Here is a 17,178-nt window from a genome sequence, read left to right on the forward strand (position 1 = left end):
GCTAATTATTTCTATAACATTATGAGGATTCTATATACAGTGAGCAGAATCATATATTTTAATTTCCAATGTTTATGATGACGAAAAACTGAGCGTTTTTTCTAATAGGACATGATGATGCACGCCTTGAACATTGTGCACACAGTATTCCATATTATTGCCAGTTAAATAATGTCAGTCCTAATTTTGAATATATTAATCTAATTCAGGGAGTTATGTTCTTCTCTGAAGCAGGTCACTTGTTGTTATTTGTTTCTGCTGGCGGATGTGCAGTAACGAGCTCATAGGTTGTCTTTGGAGCCGGTTTCTTCTCTCTGGAGATGACAAAAAAACATTTTCACAGAATCATCGAGCTGTTACAGCACATAAGGAGGCGATTTATCCCACTGTGTCTGCATAGGTTCTCTGAAGGTTTGGCTTACTGCCAATCTCCCGCTATTCCATCACAACACTACACATTGTTCCTTTTTAAATAGTCAGCAATTGCCTCTTCAATGCCTTAGTTGAACCTGTCCCCAAAACAATTTCAAGCAATGTATTCTCAACTTTAAGCAATGACATGTTTTAATGATGATACTTTTTAATCCATACTTTAAATCGTGGACTGAAATGAGAAAAGAACTGTTTTAAAACCATAGATTGCTGCAAATTTTGAAAGCAAGTATTCTGACTCGTATTGCAAGCATGGTTTCCACAGCTATCTGTCCAACCACTAATTGAAGTCCAGTTTGTCGATGACTGGAGCTAAATGGTTTTGTGCAAGTGGAACTTTGACTGGCCATGAGAAGCTGATTGGTCTGTGGCCAAGTGGCCAGTTATTCATGGCAAAAACCTTCTGCCCACCAACAATTATGCAGTTGGGGCCAGGAGGAAGGTAGAGAAGAGTATCAATTATCTGGAAAACTCAATTATCTCAATTATTAGTGTCTGTGTATGTGTGTGTGTGTTGGGGGGGGGGGGGGTGGTAAGGGGATTTGTGATTTAATTAATAGAGTCATATTCTAACTGTTTATCATTATTTACCTGTAGCTACAGTCTAATTACTTGGAATAAATAGCAATTTCTGTTAAATACAGAAAGCCTAGTCAGTGCTTTTTGTCAGCCTGAGTGTGAAAGGCAGATAAATAGGGGAATCATTGTGTACTTGCAAAAATCATTACTTTTTGTGGCAGATCTGGGAATACAGGGTCTGAAGGTGCCACCCCGGTGAGTTATGACACTCTTGTGAAGAAGTGCTTTCTTTCATTCTCACATTTGGAAGACACTTTAAATTTGTGCTCTCTGGTTCTCCATTCTCTTAAAAGCAGGAAATTTCTCCCTGACTCATCCTTGCAACCATTCGATAGACCTTTCTGCTCTCTCTGCCAATGTGTTCACATCCTTCCATAAGTGTGGAGCCCAGAATTGTACCCAATTCTCCAGCTGAGGTTTAAACACTGGCCTAAATAGGTTCAGCAGAACTCTCGCTGTTGTATTTTAAGTTCCGGGTAATGAAGCCTAGAATACAATGAGCTTTACCAACTGCTGTCTCTACTTGTTATCAAAATTTGCAGTGCTTTTTAGTCAATAAAGATTCCAGCAATGACAGCTCTGTTCCAAAACCAGCCTCACACACAGTTCCCAGTTTACATACCGTCCAATGGTTTCTGCCTCTTCAATGGTCTCTGGTAAGGTAATCCCCATGGTTTCAGGTAGAAACAAGATTAGTATACCAGCAATCAAAGCAATCACTCCTGCAAATCAATGGGCATAATGTTTTTAAATATTAGCAGTGTTTGTTCAGTTTGCTCATGCAAAAAGGCAGGTTGTGATTTTGAAATGCATTGGCTGCAATTTGTCACTCTTATGGTGGTTCAGTGGTCAGCACTTCTGCCTCACAGCACCAAAGGCCCAGTTTCACGTCCACCCTTGGGCTACTGTCTGTGTCGGCATTCTCCCTGTGTCTGTGTGGGTTTCCTTCAGCTGCTTTGTTTTCCTCCCACAACCCAAAGATGTGTGGGCTAAGTGGGTTGGCCATTTAAATTGCCCATAGTGTACAGGGATGTGTAAGTTAGGTGGATTCACCATGGAATATGCAGGGTTACAAAGTAAGGTAGGGGGTGTGAGCTTGAGTTCGATTCCACCCTCGGGCGACTGTCTGTGTGGAGTTTGCACATTCTCCCCTTATCTGCGTGGGTTTCCTCCATGTGCTCTGATTTCCTCCCACAGTCCAAAAGTGTGCAGGTTTGGTAGATTGGCCATGCTAAGTTTCCCATATTGCCCAGGGGTGTACTGGTTAGGTGGATTAGCTATGGGAATTACAGGGATGGGATGGGAGGTGTGAGTTTAGGTGGAATGCTCCTAAGAGGGTCAATGTGGGTTCAATGGGCCAAATCATCTGCTTCCACATGATAGGAATTCACCGATCTGTTCTGCTGCAGATGCATCTGCCCATGACAGTCTTAGCTGGTGTGACCATTACACTGTCCTTGTGGAGACAAAGACTGGTCTTCACTTTGACGATACCCATGATGTTGAGTGGTACAATCACTGTACTCAATGGGTCAGACTTTGAATGGATCTAGCAACTCAAGACAGGGCATTCATGAGGTTCTATGGGTCTTCAACAGCCACACAACTGTACTCTAGCACAAGCTGCAACTTCATGACCTGGCATATCCCCCACTCAACCATTACCATCAAGCCAGGGGATCAACCCTGGTTCAATAGAGAGTGCAGGAGGGCATGCCAGGAGCAGCATCAGACATACCTAAAAATGAGGAGTTAACCTGGTGAAGCTACCAAACAAGATTAATTGCATGGCAAGTTGCAAGTGATAGACAGACCTAAACATCCCATAATCAATGGATCAGATCTAAGCTCCGCAGACCTACCACATCCAATTGTGGATGATAGTGGCTGATTAAACAACTCACTGGAGGAGGCGGCTTCACAAATATCCCCACCATCAATGATGGGAGAGGCTAGCGCATCAGTGCAAAACATTCGTGGCAGTCTTCAGTCAGAAGGGTCAAGTGGATGATCCATCTCAGCCTCCGTCAGTGGTTCCCAGCATCACAGGTACTAGCCTTCAGCAAATTTGATTCTCTTCATATGATGTCAAGAAACATGGGGTGGCACGGTGACCCAGTGGTTCGCACTGCTGCCTCACAGCGCCAGGGACCCGGGTTCGGTTCCAGCCTGAGGCAACTGTCTGGAGTTTGCACATTCTCCCTGTGTCTGCATGGATGTCTTCCAGGTGCTCCAGTTTCCTCCCACAGTCCAAAGATGTGCAGGTTAGGTGGATTAGCCATGCTAACTTGCCCATAGTGTTAGGTGCATTAGTCAGAGGGAAATGGGTCTGGGTGGGTTACTCTTCGGAGAGTTGATGTGGACTTGTTGGGCCGAAGGGCCTGTTTCCACACTGAAGGGAATCTAATCTAAACAGTTAGCGATACTGGAGACTGCAAAGACAATGGGCCCTGACAACATTCCAGCAATAGTACTGAAGACATGTGCTCCAGAACTTTCTGCTCCCTTAGCCAAACTCTTCCAGTACAGTTACAACACTGGCATCTACCTGACAATGTGGAAAATTGCACAGGTATGTCCTACAGGTGATAAACAGGACAAATCCAACCCGGACAATCACAGCCCCATCAGCCTACTCTTGATCATCAATAAAGTGATGGAAGGTGTCACAGTGCTATCAAGCAGCAGCTGCTCAGCAACAACGTGCTCAGTGATGCCCAGTTTGGGTTTTGCCAGGGTTACTCAGCTCCTGATATTATTACAGCCTTGGTTCAAACATGGACAAAAGAGCTGAATTCCAGAGGTGAGGTGAGAATGACAGCCCTTGATATCAAAGCTGCATTTGACTAAGTGTGACATCTCGCTACCCAGGTGAAACTAAAGTAAATGGGAATTGGGGCAAATTCTTCACAGGTTGGAGTCATATCTGGCACATGATCTGGAAGATGGTCATGTTTGTTGGAGGTCAGTCATCTCAGCTCCAGGACATCTCTGCAGGAGCTACTCAGGGAGGTATCCTAGATCCAATAATCATCAGCTGCTTCATCAATGACCTTCCTTCCATCATAAGGTCAGAAGTGGGGATGTTCACAGATAACTGTCCAATGTTCAGCACCATTTGTAACTCCTCACATGCTGAAGTAGCCCATGTTCACATGCAGCAGCATTTGGTTTGAACTGGTAAGTGGCAAGTGTGCACATAGATGCTAGGCAATGACTGTCCCTAACAAAAGACAATCTAGCTGTCTCCTTTGCCTTTCAATGGCAATACCATTGCTGAATTCTTCCATATCAACATCCTCGAATTACCATTGACCAGAAACTCAACTGGACTAGCCAAATGAAATCTGTGGCTACAAGAGTAGGTCAGAGGCTAGGAATCTTGTACTGAGTTCCAGAAAACCATCCCAACCATCTACAAGGCACAACTCCAGAATGTGATGCAATACTCCCCACTTGTCTGGATGAGTGCAGCTTCAATAATATTCAAGAAGCTTGACGCTATCCAGGATAAAGCAGAATGCTTGATTGGCATCACATTCCCTCCCTCCACCATTGATGCTCAGCATCAGTATTGTGTGCCATCTGCATGATGCCCTGCAAAAAGTTATCAAGGCTCTTCAACAGCACCTTCCAAACCCATGACCACTTTCATCTAGAAGGACCAGGGCAGCAAATACATGGGAACACCAGCTTCTGTAATTCCCCATCCAAGCAACTCATCATTTAGACTTCAATTGTTCCGCTGAGTCAAAATGCTGGAACTCCCTCTCCAACAGTAAACATTCAAGAAGGCAGCTCAACACCAGTTTCTCAGGAGCAACTAGGGCTCGGCGATAAATGTTGGCCCAGCCAGTGACATCAATATCCTATGAAAATATGAAAAAGGCTCTCCATCTCTCCCACAAACCACCTTGTTCCTCCAACATGCCTGAAAATTTCTCTTTATTTATTCATTGACTTTGGACATTGAATTCTCTGCATTCCCTTTACCCCACCTCCCATGGACTGGATTAAACTTCAGGTGGTAGAAGCCTTTAAGATTGCAGATGTTTTTCTGAACAAGAAGTTCCGAACCTGTGAAAGCAGACTGACAGGATGGGCGGACGTTTCCGAAATGCAGACATGCAAAACAGCAGCAGTCTGTATTAAGAAACATGAAGAAACTATGGCAATATCAACCTGTACAGAACAAAGTAAGAGGCAGATCATAATGTTGGGAACTTTTGCTCCTAGGATCTGTCACTTAGCTAAGCTGATAACAGAGTGAGCTAGTTTCCAATGTTAATTCACTGACTACTTTCCTGTGGATGGTCAGAAGGTGACCAAGCCTGTCTAATTGAGATCTCTAATCCAATACTGAATGTGGCCCTGCTGTAACTGACCCAGAGAAATCCCAGCAGCAATGTTCTGGTTCACTGAGTAGAATACTATTTCAATTCCACTCGCTGACACACAAGCCCTGAGGGCAGATCAGTCGGTGACCAGAAGCTTAATGCCAGGGTTCTGGATTTTGAAGAAAGTTTGAGGAAACGTGATTCATGGAATCATAGAATCCTGACAAAGAGGCTATTTGGTCCATCAAGTCTGTACTGACCTTCTGAAGAGCATCTCATCCCCATAGCCCTGCACAAGGTTTTTAACCAGGACTAACCCGCCAAACCTGCACATCCCTGGACGTGACAGAACAATCTTTAGCATGGCCAATCCACGTAACCTGCAAATGTTTGGACTTGGAGAGGAAGCCGGAATACCTGGAGGAAACCCACTCAGACACAGGGAGAATGTGCAAACTCCACACATAGAGTCATAGAGATGTACAGCATGGAAACAGACCCTTCGGTCCAACCCATCCATGCCAACCAGATATCCCAACCCAATCTAGTCCCACCTGCCAGCACCCAGCCCATATCCCTTCAAACCTTTCCTATTCATATATACCCACCCAAATGTCTCTTAAATGTTGCAATTGTACCAGCCTCCACCACTTCCTTTTGAGCATTGCAAAGAAACATGGGAAAGGTGAACATATAGAGCTCGCATAAGAGACGGCAGGAAAGGAAAAGAAATATCTGGACTAATTCTTTAAGTTAATTCTCAAAGATTGGAAGTTCAAATTAGTAACAGATGATTGGAAGCCTATTATGTCTGAACCTTCCTTTGCACTAAATAAAATGGACTGAGGGTAGAGTAGAAACTCAAAAGCTCAGCATCATTAGAGAACAATTGAAGGCTGTAATGGTGTTGGTAGCAGGTGGGCTGCCATGAAGTGTATTTCATTTCAGAGTTAAGAGGAGTTGTTGGATTTATCTGTAGTTTTCTTGTGGCCTGGTTACTCTAAGTGAAGACAGCAGCCATTGTATCCAACGGTGCTGCACAAGGGGACGCGTTGCTCCACTGAATGCAAAGGGCTAATTCATCACAAAACAGTTGAACTCACCAAAAACCACAAGGGGCATTTCGATCCAGATAGCTGCCAACCTGTACAGTAGGAATGGTGCTACGATTCCCCCCAAATCACTCAGTACTGAGCACACTGAAACCGCAAAGTTCCTGTTGAAGAAAATCAAGATTTCACACTCAGATAAACCCATCATTTAATTTAAATAACTCTCATTTCTAAATCAGAAGCTATGTACCTTTATAACAGGTTTTCTGTGGAAACATTACCTAGTTTGGATCATCTTATGACATAAAATTAGATAATCTATGTTTGTGTGTGCCCGTGTCAATGGCGGCTGAGAGTTAAAAGAGTTGAATCAGGTCTTAAACAGCGCTTCTAATTTCGAAAGACAATTTAAAGAAAAATGTCTCCTATGTATATTCTAGTTTAAAAGATGCGTACACTAAATAGGATTCCTTGCACTTGACTGGCAGTTTGACAAAATTATTTATAGGAAGTGCTGCAGAGGTGTTTATATTTAATCTTGATTGGAAGTCTTAAATTTTGAAAGATTGTAGGATAAAGAATTTACTTGAAGTTTTATGAACATATCTGGAATGGCTTATTTTATTTGTGTTTTTTTAAACAACGCTTTCTGGAAATCACATGCATGGGGCTGTTTTGAAAAGTGGCTGGGGTTGGAGAGGTTCACATTGTAATCTGCCTTTGTTGGAGGAAAGCCTGCTAAGACCAAGCTGAGTTGGAGGAAAGCTTTCAGAGAACAAGCTGGCCAGCTGACTGCTCCCTGTAATGGAAATAACATCCTCTCCAATAGTTCAGGGTGAAACCTGTTGGCTCTTTTGAAAGAGTGTTTGAAAGAATATCTTAAAATTGTATCGTCTGATCGCATTGTGTCCATTAGACTGCAGAGATGATAATGCATGGTTTATGATTTGTCTTCATATGCAATAACATCAGAGAAACAACTCCAGAACATCCTGCAAGTTATATTTTTGGCTTCTGGAATAACCCCTTGGCAAAACTATTCTTACTTCAGAAAGCCAATCTCTGCAGATAAATCTGTTTTCTTTTCCTAAGAGAGAGAGAGAGTGTGTGTGTGTGTGTGTGTGTGTGTGTGTGTGTGTGTGTGTGTGTGTGTGTGTGTGTGTGTGTGTGTGTGTGTGTTGTAGACATTTCGAGGGCTAATCATTTATGCTTCTATATTACTGACTGTGTATGTTAGCAAAGTGCTGCTTCATTATTGAATAAGTTTTCCTTGAATAATTAACACAAAAGTTGCGTAACTTCTACAACAATCATTTTTAATACTTATTCGATTAAAAGAATGAGATACATTTGAAATCCTATCCAAACAAACTGATCAGAACCGCTCAATGTCAATTGTCACTGAATGGTTAAAAGTTAGCTGTTGCAGTGTGTAACAAATTCCCAACTGTACCTACCTTAAAAATGTTGGATATAATTCGGTATTTACAAAACAGACCATTAAAAAGGCCACCGTAATTCCTAGTTTGCCCAAAGATGAGATTACTGCTTTCAGCCAGAATTGATCTGAATTAGAAAGAAGTTAAATGTACACTTGTAAAAGAAAATCCAGATGCTCAGACAAAGATGAAAGGCTTTATTCGCTTACGCTTTTGAATACCACAGGAAACCGAACTATTTTAATGATTGTTGGGCAGCTCCTTAATTCTTATTCTTTTGAAAAAAAATCATAAATGGAAAATGTTTTATGTGAGGTACAAAAAATTAATAAATGTTTATATTTATTCACTTCTGAATATTAATCTCTCATTACGAAAAGTGAATGAATATTTTTCATCTGTCTACAGCTTTCTCAGATCTCAAAAACTTCCCCGAATATTTCACCACATGCCTGAAAGCACAGTAACTTTTATGGGAAGAGGTTAGGAGGATGTTGGTGATATGGTGAGGAGTAGAAAAATCCAAAGATTGAGTCTTGTAAACCCGTAGCAGGCCTGTTCAGTTTCCATAGTTTTTACCGTTTGGGATGAATTGTTGTAATTTTTCTAACCATGTATACCTTGTGAATGCAGAGTTGCATGTGCATGTGTGATGTATCAGCATTCATACTTGTATCATCTTACCAAAACTGTGCCCATTCAGAGCACTGTCTCTTTAACTAAAAACACAAAGCATGCCCAATTATTAGTTGTCCTTTCAGGAATGCTTAACATTTTCATGATTGATTCCTCTGTCCTAAGTCAGACATGTCTTGACAGAAAAAGTATACAGTAGGATTTCTGAAAGTGGTAAGCATTTGTGGAATGTTATATAGATTATGCTGTGGTATATCTGACACCCTGTGGTCTAGCACCCGTTGCACTCCCCTTTTCTGTCGAAATGGCTCTGCATCGATCTTTATTCATATGACTCATTGTTACATTTTGTCCAGTTTGTATGTGCTAAATCCTGCTTTTGGAAAATCATTTGTCCAATTGGCATGAATTTCATACAAGTCAAGGTGAAGGCTTTACCTCTAAGTTAAGTAGGCATTAGATGCACATGACACCTCGCAGTACAGCAAATGCCCAGTCCCAAGATTACTGGATTAAGATGGTCCACTCTGGATTATTTGAAACTCTTGCACCTATTTACCCATCATCCAATCCCTTGTATTGGCAATGGGTGCAATCTGATATTGCCTAACTGACAGTTAATAACATCCCCACACCCCCCACACCCCCGCATATAAAATGCCATGATAGAATGATGAACTATATTTTGCTTACTTTAGGTGCACATGCAGATCACAGGATCTGGATTAATATAAAAGTTTGCGAAATAAAATTTACCATCAGGAATGAAGGCAGTTATCAGGCAGGATGCACCTGCTAGAAAATTGCCCCCAGCAAAGGGAAAGCGACGTCCAACTCTGTCAATAAGCAGGATAATGATGATTGCAGCTGGTATTTCCACAGCTCCTGAGATGACAAAATTGATGTAAATGTTTCCTCCAATAACTCCCAAACGCATGACAAGCCCGAGGTACACCACAGCACTTGAAAACCTGAAATGAAGAATTGGAGTTGACTTATTACCATGGGATTTACTGCCAGCGTTTGTAAAGACATCTACTTTGGGTGACTGATAAACTCATGATGTCCCCACATTTAAATTTGCTCCAGCAGTTAGCTGTTTAACACAATAATAAGTAATGCATTAAATTAACTCAGTTGTAAATAATTATATGTTGAACTTCAGTATGCTTTCCTCTTTCTGCAAGTTATCTTGTGTAGTTGGTAAAACCACAAAAGGTATGCCCTTTTAAGAGTTTGAGACATTTTGACTCACAAAGCAAGACTTTCATTTTCACTCTGCTGGTGAGGTCAGGTATTTGGCGGCAACACACCACTGCCATCTTTTGCAATGGAGAATAAGTCAGTGTGCACAAAATGGATATCTTTAATCAACTCTGGGTTAGAGATAGGAGCCTCAGAATTAGTTTAGATTACTTACAGTGTGGAAACAGGCCCTTCGGCCCAACAAGTCCACACCGACCCACCGAAGCGCAACCCACCCATACCCCTACATTTACCCCTTACCTAACACTACGGGCAATTTAGCATGGCCAATTCACCTGACCCGCACATCTTTGGACTGTGGGAGGAAACCGGAGCACCTGGAGGAAACCCACGCAGACACGGGGAGAACGTGCAAACTCCACCCAGTCAGTCGCCTGAGTCGGGAATTGAACCCGGGTCTCAGGCGCTGTGAGGCAGCAGTGCTAACCACTGTGCCACCGTGCCGCCCACAGAGCACTACCACTCTGCTACAAAAGCTCCAGTGTGCATAGTATATGCTTTGCCTAGGTACACCCTGAAATGACATTGGGATCTTAATGTCACAGGATCCCAATGTGAACGGCTAAATTAACTGCGCACTTGGATCAGACCCAAATGGTGATACCACAAAGAGTATGGAGATGAAGCAATAAAGTTTTTCCATTCAAATTTCAAATTTTGCCTTTCTCCTTCTCGTAGGATTCATCAAAATCTTTTCCAATGACACCTAAATACATGCGCAAACATGAGATATCATACACAAGAAGTTTAGCATGAACTTACCAGTTGAACATCAGAATAAGCGTATGTTTCCTTATCTGTGGTGTTTTTACCAAGTCTATAGCTGAGGGCCTCTTCAATGTTTCAGCACAATCTTCAATTTGAACTGTCTGACAAAATAGAAGTCACAAAATGATAAAATATTCTGAGTAGTCATTTACAAACAAAGTATATATGAAGGAAGGTTTGAATAGAAACATCCAGTCTGGCCTGTCAATAATAATTGCCATCTCCTTGAGACAGCTATTGTACATTAGATATTATACTCACTTATTTCACCATATTTGAGAATTAGCCATATCAGTTTTCAATAGTTTACTCAAAAGCCAGCTGGTTGGAATCATGTGGTGCTGCATTCTAGACATTGAACCAGGGATCTATTCCTTGCCCACAGTTGCTTTGAGTAAAAAATGAGGTCTGCCGATGCTGGAGATCACAGCTGCAAATGTGTTGCTGGTCAAAGCACAGCAGGCCAGGCAGCATCTCAGGAATAGAGAATTCGACGTTTCGAGCATAAGCCCTGATGAAGGGCTTATGCTCGAAACGTCGAATTCTCTATTCCTGAGATGCTGCCTGGCCTGCTGTGCTTTGACCAGCAACACATTTGCAGCACAGTTGCTTTGTGGCCAGTGCATTTCTGAAGAAAAGTCACTTGAATCAAAGCGTCAACTCTGCTTTCTCTCCCCAGATGCTGCCAGAACTGTTGCGTCTCTCTAGCAATTTCTGCTTTTCGTTTTGCGTTTTGGTTATTTCTTTCCTCATCTAAAAGCTATTTTGATCATAATTCAATGCATTCTATGTCAGAGCAGTGGTCTGGAGAGTTCAGCTGTTTCAGTATCTGTAGTTTAAATTATGGAGACCTTTGCTACTGATTGATCCTAACCCAATGACTCCCGCTCAGCTGTGAAGACTTTCCATTAGCACAAGGCACAGGGAAGAAGGTTACCTCAGGTACAACAGGATCTTGATCAGATGGGCCAATTATCCAAGGTGTGGCAGATGGAATTTAATTTAGATAAATGTGAGGTGCTGCATTTTGGAAAGCTCAGGACTTACACACTTAATGATAAGGTCCTGGGGAGAGTTGCCAAACAAATAGACCTTGGAGGGAAGGTTCACAGTTCCTTGAAAATGGAGTCGCAGGTAGATGGGGTAATGAAGAATGCATTTGGTAGGCTTGCCCTGATTGGTCAATGCAAGAGTGCAGGAGTTAGGATGTCAAGTTGTGGCTGTACATGACATTGGTTAGGTCACTTTTGGAATACTGTGTTCAATTCTGGTCTCCCTGCTATAGGAAAGTTGTGAAACTTGTAAGGCTTCCGAAAAGATTTACAAGGCTGTTGCCAGGGTAGGAGGGTTTGAGTTATAGAGAGAGAGGCTGAATATGCTGGGGCTATTTTCCCTGGAGCGTCGGAGGCTGAGGTGTGACCTTCTAGGGGTTTATAAAAATTGCGAGGGGCATGTCTAAGGTGATTAGCCAAGGTCTTTTGCCCAGGGTAGGGGAGTCCAAAACTAGAGGACATAGGTTTCAGGTGAGAAGGGAAAGACTTAAAAGGGCAACTTTTGCACACAGAACTGGTGTGCGTATGGAATGAGCTGCCAGATGAAATGGTAGAGGCTAACACAGTTACAATATTTAAAAGGCACCTGGATGGGTACATGAATGGAAAAGGTTTAGAGGGATATGGGCCAAGTGCTGGCAAATAGGACTAGATTAGTTCAGGATTTACGTTCGACATAGACGGGTTGGATCGAAGGGTCTGTTTCCGTGCTGTACATCTCTATAACCTGAGGAGACCAAAATGGGAAAAACTCGTAGAAAGGAAATGCCGAACAATGAATGGGTCATTGTCACATTAGCCACCTCAACATCTGTCGAGAAATTGTGCTTTTTGTTCTTTTTTGCCATCTTCCGTAGAATTCTTTGGGCCTCAGCATATTTCTTTTGAGACAGCAACCATCTCGGAGATTCCGGCATCAGCCTGTGAAAGCAAGACAGTCAGGTTTTGGTCATGGCACAGCTGGTTTCCACTCCCCGATGAGCATTAATGATTTCTTCACTGAACATTACCAGTAGAGGGCGAGGAAGGCAAAGTTTGGTATGGTAACTGCCAACTGTAAACCTCTCCAGGCTGGTATAAAATATGCGACAGCAGCAAGTAGTACCATCCCGATACTGAAGAACATCTGGTTCACAATCCCCACTGTTCTTCTATACTCCATTCCGACAATTTCTGTAACTGGGATGAGGGAGAAAATTAACACAAGGTTAGACCTGTATCGGCGATTTCCCTTCCCAGTTCCTTTCAAAGCATCTTCTTGCTCTAGAGCCTCCTGTTGGATCAGCAAAGAAGGAATCAGACTTCCTTCCTGCATGGTTCTAATGGCAGCATCCACTGATTTTTTGTTTCAATCATTTGTGCACCCAGTGCCATCTCACTCATACCCCCTCCCGTAAGAGGACAGGGCAAAGTGAGCTCATGTGGTTGGTGCTGGGCCCAATGTCAGGCTTCTTATCCAAGAAGCCTTGCTCACGCAGACGAAGACAGGGATGAGTAATGTTCACTCTGCAAGCCACTGCAACTCTCCCATTAAACCCACTGTCACTCTCACTTTGTCTGTGACCTTTCTCTCTCTGAAGAAGAGTCCACAAACCTTCACTTCAGTGTCTGACCCCACCAGAAGTCTCATCCTCGACCTTAGAATCCCTACAGTATGGAAACAGGCCATTTGGCCCAATAAATCCACTCCGACTCTGTGAAGAGTAACCCACCCAGACCCATTCCCTTGACCCTATTACTCTACATTTACCCCAGACTAATGCACCTAACCTACACATCCCTGAACACTATGGGCAAATTAGCATAGCCAATTCCTCCAAACTGCACATCTTTGGACTATGGGAGGAAACCAGAGCACCCGGAGGAAACCCACACAGACGCGAGGAGAACGTGCAAACTCCACACGGACTGTCACCAGAGACGGGAATCGAACCTGGGTCCCTAGCGCTGTGAGGCAGCAGTGATAAACACTGAGCCTGTGTCGCCCTCACAGTGCCAAGGGATGACAGCATCTGAGGATGACAGCGTACTTATCTTCCAAAGATATCAGCAGGACCAGCAGGTCAGGTACTGACACCTCGGAGGTTACGGCTGTGTGAGGGAGGGAGAGTCCACACTCTGTAGCTGGCTGAGGAAGGAAGCTTGCCAGAGCCTTGGCATTCAGAAGACATTGCCTAGACGAGATGGCATCCAAGTGCACAAGGATGAATAAGGGCAGCAGATAGCGTTGTGGGATGTAATGACCCTTATTGCTCAGAGACTGCAGCAATGCCGTAAATCCAGTGACCATCTGGCTGCCTCCAAGGACAGATTGCTGACAGCCATAGAGGCCCAGGTCCAGTATCACCAGCGGCTGCTGTCCATCTACATCTCCCCCCCTCCCCCAACACACACACACACACACACACTCCACCCCCATCACCTCAACTTAGTCTCGAGGATCGAGAGCATGGTGACGGTGGGGGTGATGTTGGGGAACTTTGACCCTGCTTCAGGTGCTCCTTCTGCACGAGGAGACAGGGCAGTGTCCCCGGAACCAGAGGAGAAGATGCACATAGGCCCCTGTTTCAGTTTAAACTCAAGGACTCTATAGAAGTGGCCAGCTCCCTGCCCCTCCATCCTCTCTGACCCTTTGGAGTCGTGTGGCTGGTGCCTGTACACCATGCCCTGAGATGCTGTTGCCTAGCATCCAACACTTGGACCAAGTGGCGCGCTGAAGCTGCCAGGTACATACTCTGGTTTCCTCACTGAGGTTTCCCAACATCGAGCTTGTTTGGTAAGTTTGGTAAGATGGGAGACTGAATATTATTGAAGCGAGTTATGGTGTTAACAAGCTGTTTAACAAGCGTTAACTCATCTTCAATTGCCATCTCACCGCTGGCTAGCAAGAATCTTACCACATCAATTGTGGAAAATATGAAAGCTGGAATGAGACAGCTTTAATGTTGAGTTCGGGTTTGCCTTAGTTATTGTCCAATCCTGCCACAAATCTCACCACAGTCACTCAGAGCCCAATAAGATTCCACCATCTCAGTATATGTCCCTAAGATCTTTACAGTCAATGAAGTATATTTGAAGTGTGGCCGTTATTTAAATGTCAGTAATGCTGCAGCCAATTTGCTCACATTGAGCTACAATAACAGTAATGCAATAATCAACAGAAAACATGATTTAGACATTAGCCAGAACACTGCAGATAAATCCCCTCATCTTTTTCAGTCATAGTCTGATGGGACCTCTTATGTTCAACTTGACGAACACACGGGGCCTCAGTTTAATGTCTCATCTGAAAACCGGCCCTTCAGAAAGTGAATCACTCCCTCAGTATTGCACTGCACACCAGTGTAGATTCTTCTGTCCAAGTGTTCAGTGTGTAACATAAACCCACAACCATTTGCCTTGTGAGGTAAACATGCTACTGATTGGACCATGGCTGAGGCCACTGAGGTGTTTGTATGATGTCAGAATGGTTTTTTTTCAGAGTATCCCATGGAAGGATTTATCCAAGTGGTGAGTGTGGTCACTAAGGGCAGAAAGGGAACTGGTTTCTTTTACAATGTGGTATTGGAAACACAATTGCTCGTTTGGTAAGTCAGTCTGTATTGAAAAAGCTGAGGGAATGTTTACCGGTAAACTCTCTCTGGAGAGTCAGTCTGCAATGAGCTAGAATATTGGGTTAAACCTATTCATCAGAGTAAGGTTTTATATTTGTGTTTGTAATCCAAGGGTCACGAAGGAACAGATTGACTTCCTGGAAATCTATTCATCATTGCCTACCTTTTCATTGCTGATTGCTGAATCAAATTTGTAATAGCACTTTGAACACACCTCCCCCATTATATTTGAGGATCACATTTGTTGATTGACTAAACCAACATGTTGACCCAGCTTGTATTCAAGTTGGTTTATAATTGGCTAAGCCTCATAAGAAAATCTACCAGTTCACTCTGTTGATTTACAACTACATGTAACAGTTTTATATCCTACTTGATAGGGGGAATACATGGTTGGTTATAGAGCTCTTGTGGTGCAGTGGCAGTATTTCTACTTTTCGGCCAGAAGATCAAAGTTCAAGTCCTACCTGCACCTGAGGCCTATCACAACATATCTGGACAGGTTGGCTTCAATAACTACCCGACTAGTTAATTGTCCTTATCCAAGACCCCAGAGGGCTGTGCATACTCAGATGTTGAGATAGATAGATGTTTGAACTCCAGGAGAATCAACAAATGCAGGGATTGGGCAGAAAAGTGAAGTTAAGAACAAAAGTCAATCAATGGTCATAAACATTGGCCGGGGGTTGCCTAGTTTAATCCTGCTCCTCGTTGTTATAATCATGCGTTAAATCACTTTTAAAACAGGAGTGTTGATCATGAACAATTGAGACCAGTCCAAGAATAAACCAAAGACAAAAAGGAAAGAGAGATGTTATTTTATGTCACACCTTTCATGAGGGACATCGAAAAGATCTTCACAGGCAATTGAACGCTTTAAGGAAACTAAAACTAATCCCAGTCCAGTAGGTAATTAAACAGGAGTCTGGATTAGAGTGGTGCTGGAAAAGCACGGCAGGTCAGGCAGCATCCGAGAGACAGGAAAATCGATGTTCCTGACATAGATGCTGCCTGACCTGCTGTGCTTTTCCAGCACCACTCTAATCCAGACTCTGATCTCCAGCACTTGCAGTCCTCACTTTCACCTAATTAAACAGGAGTGTCCATTGATCGCAAAGCAGTGTCACTAATCACCACAGGTACGAATACTTATTACAAATACAATAATCCGAAAGCTTACTTAAGACATAGGCACTCAGCCAACCCCCCTTGCTGAGCAATCCCTGCAGAGTGCGGAAGATGACGAACCAAAGGTAAGTTGGAGCAAACGCCACGGCAAGTCCAGCAACTGAGGTTGTAAAAACCGAAAACAGGAAGCTTTTTTTTCTGCCATAACTATGAGAAACAGTGGAAAGATTTCATGTCTCAATACATTTAAAAATGATACAGTTAAGTATGCAATTGGCAAAAAGGTGGTGTAGATATGAATTATACATACATGTCTGCTGCAAAACCCAGGAATATTGTTCCAAGCATATATCCCGCATTTAGACAAGACTGGGACAGGTCCACCTTCCAAGCCTCAGCACACACTAGTCCAAACTGTCCAAGCGAGGTGGGTAAACAAGAATGAACATCATTAATCTGGCATTTCATACTTTTCAACTTCTTCTATATCATCATAAAGTCTGATATTGTTCTCATCACATGTCCATTTTCCATCAAGATGTTAGCACTGCTGCCTCACAGCGCCAGAGATCCGGGTTCAATTCCCGCCTCAGGCGACTCTCTGTGTGGAGTTGGCACATTTTTCCCGTGTTTGCGTGGTTTGCTCCGGGTGCTCCGGTTTCCTCCCACAATCCAAAAATGTGCAGGTTAGGTGAATTGGCCATGCTAAATTGCTCATAGTGTTAGGTGAAGGGGTAAATGTAGGGGTATGGGTGGATTGCGCTTCAGAGAGTCAGTGTGGACTTGTTGGGCCGAAGGGCCTGTTTCCACACTGTAAGTAATCTAATCGAATCTAATTATGTGGTCAAGATAATAGCCTGTGGCTCCATTATGGA

At 43.2% G+C, this 17,178-nt stretch overlaps 1 protein-coding gene across 1 annotated transcript in view; it reads right to left on the reverse strand.

Moving 5' to 3' along the window:
• Positions 1 to 235: 235 nt before the first annotated feature.
• LOC132819576 (solute carrier family 22 member 2-like) overlaps positions 236 to 17,178 on the reverse strand; it is a 36,051-nt gene continuing 19,108 nt past the window's right edge. The window contains exons 2-11 of the mRNA XM_060831144.1: positions 16,614 to 16,717; positions 16,356 to 16,510; positions 12,572 to 12,740; positions 12,356 to 12,482; positions 10,504 to 10,610; positions 9,232 to 9,446; positions 7,858 to 7,966; positions 6,452 to 6,564; positions 1,634 to 1,733; positions 236 to 314 (exon numbers count right to left, since the gene is read on the reverse strand). Of these exons, the coding sequence (XP_060687127.1) occupies positions 236 to 314; positions 1,634 to 1,733; positions 6,452 to 6,564; positions 7,858 to 7,966; positions 9,232 to 9,446; positions 10,504 to 10,610; positions 12,356 to 12,482; positions 12,572 to 12,740; positions 16,356 to 16,510; positions 16,614 to 16,717 (1,278 nt within the window). The remainder of the gene's footprint in view (positions 315 to 1,633; positions 1,734 to 6,451; positions 6,565 to 7,857; positions 7,967 to 9,231; positions 9,447 to 10,503; positions 10,611 to 12,355; positions 12,483 to 12,571; positions 12,741 to 16,355; positions 16,511 to 16,613; positions 16,718 to 17,178) is intronic.

The sequence above is a fragment of the Hemiscyllium ocellatum genome, chromosome 10, assembly GCF_020745735.1.
Source record: "Hemiscyllium ocellatum isolate sHemOce1 chromosome 10, sHemOce1.pat.X.cur, whole genome shotgun sequence".
NCBI lineage: Eukaryota > Metazoa > Chordata > Chondrichthyes > Orectolobiformes > Hemiscylliidae > Hemiscyllium > Hemiscyllium ocellatum.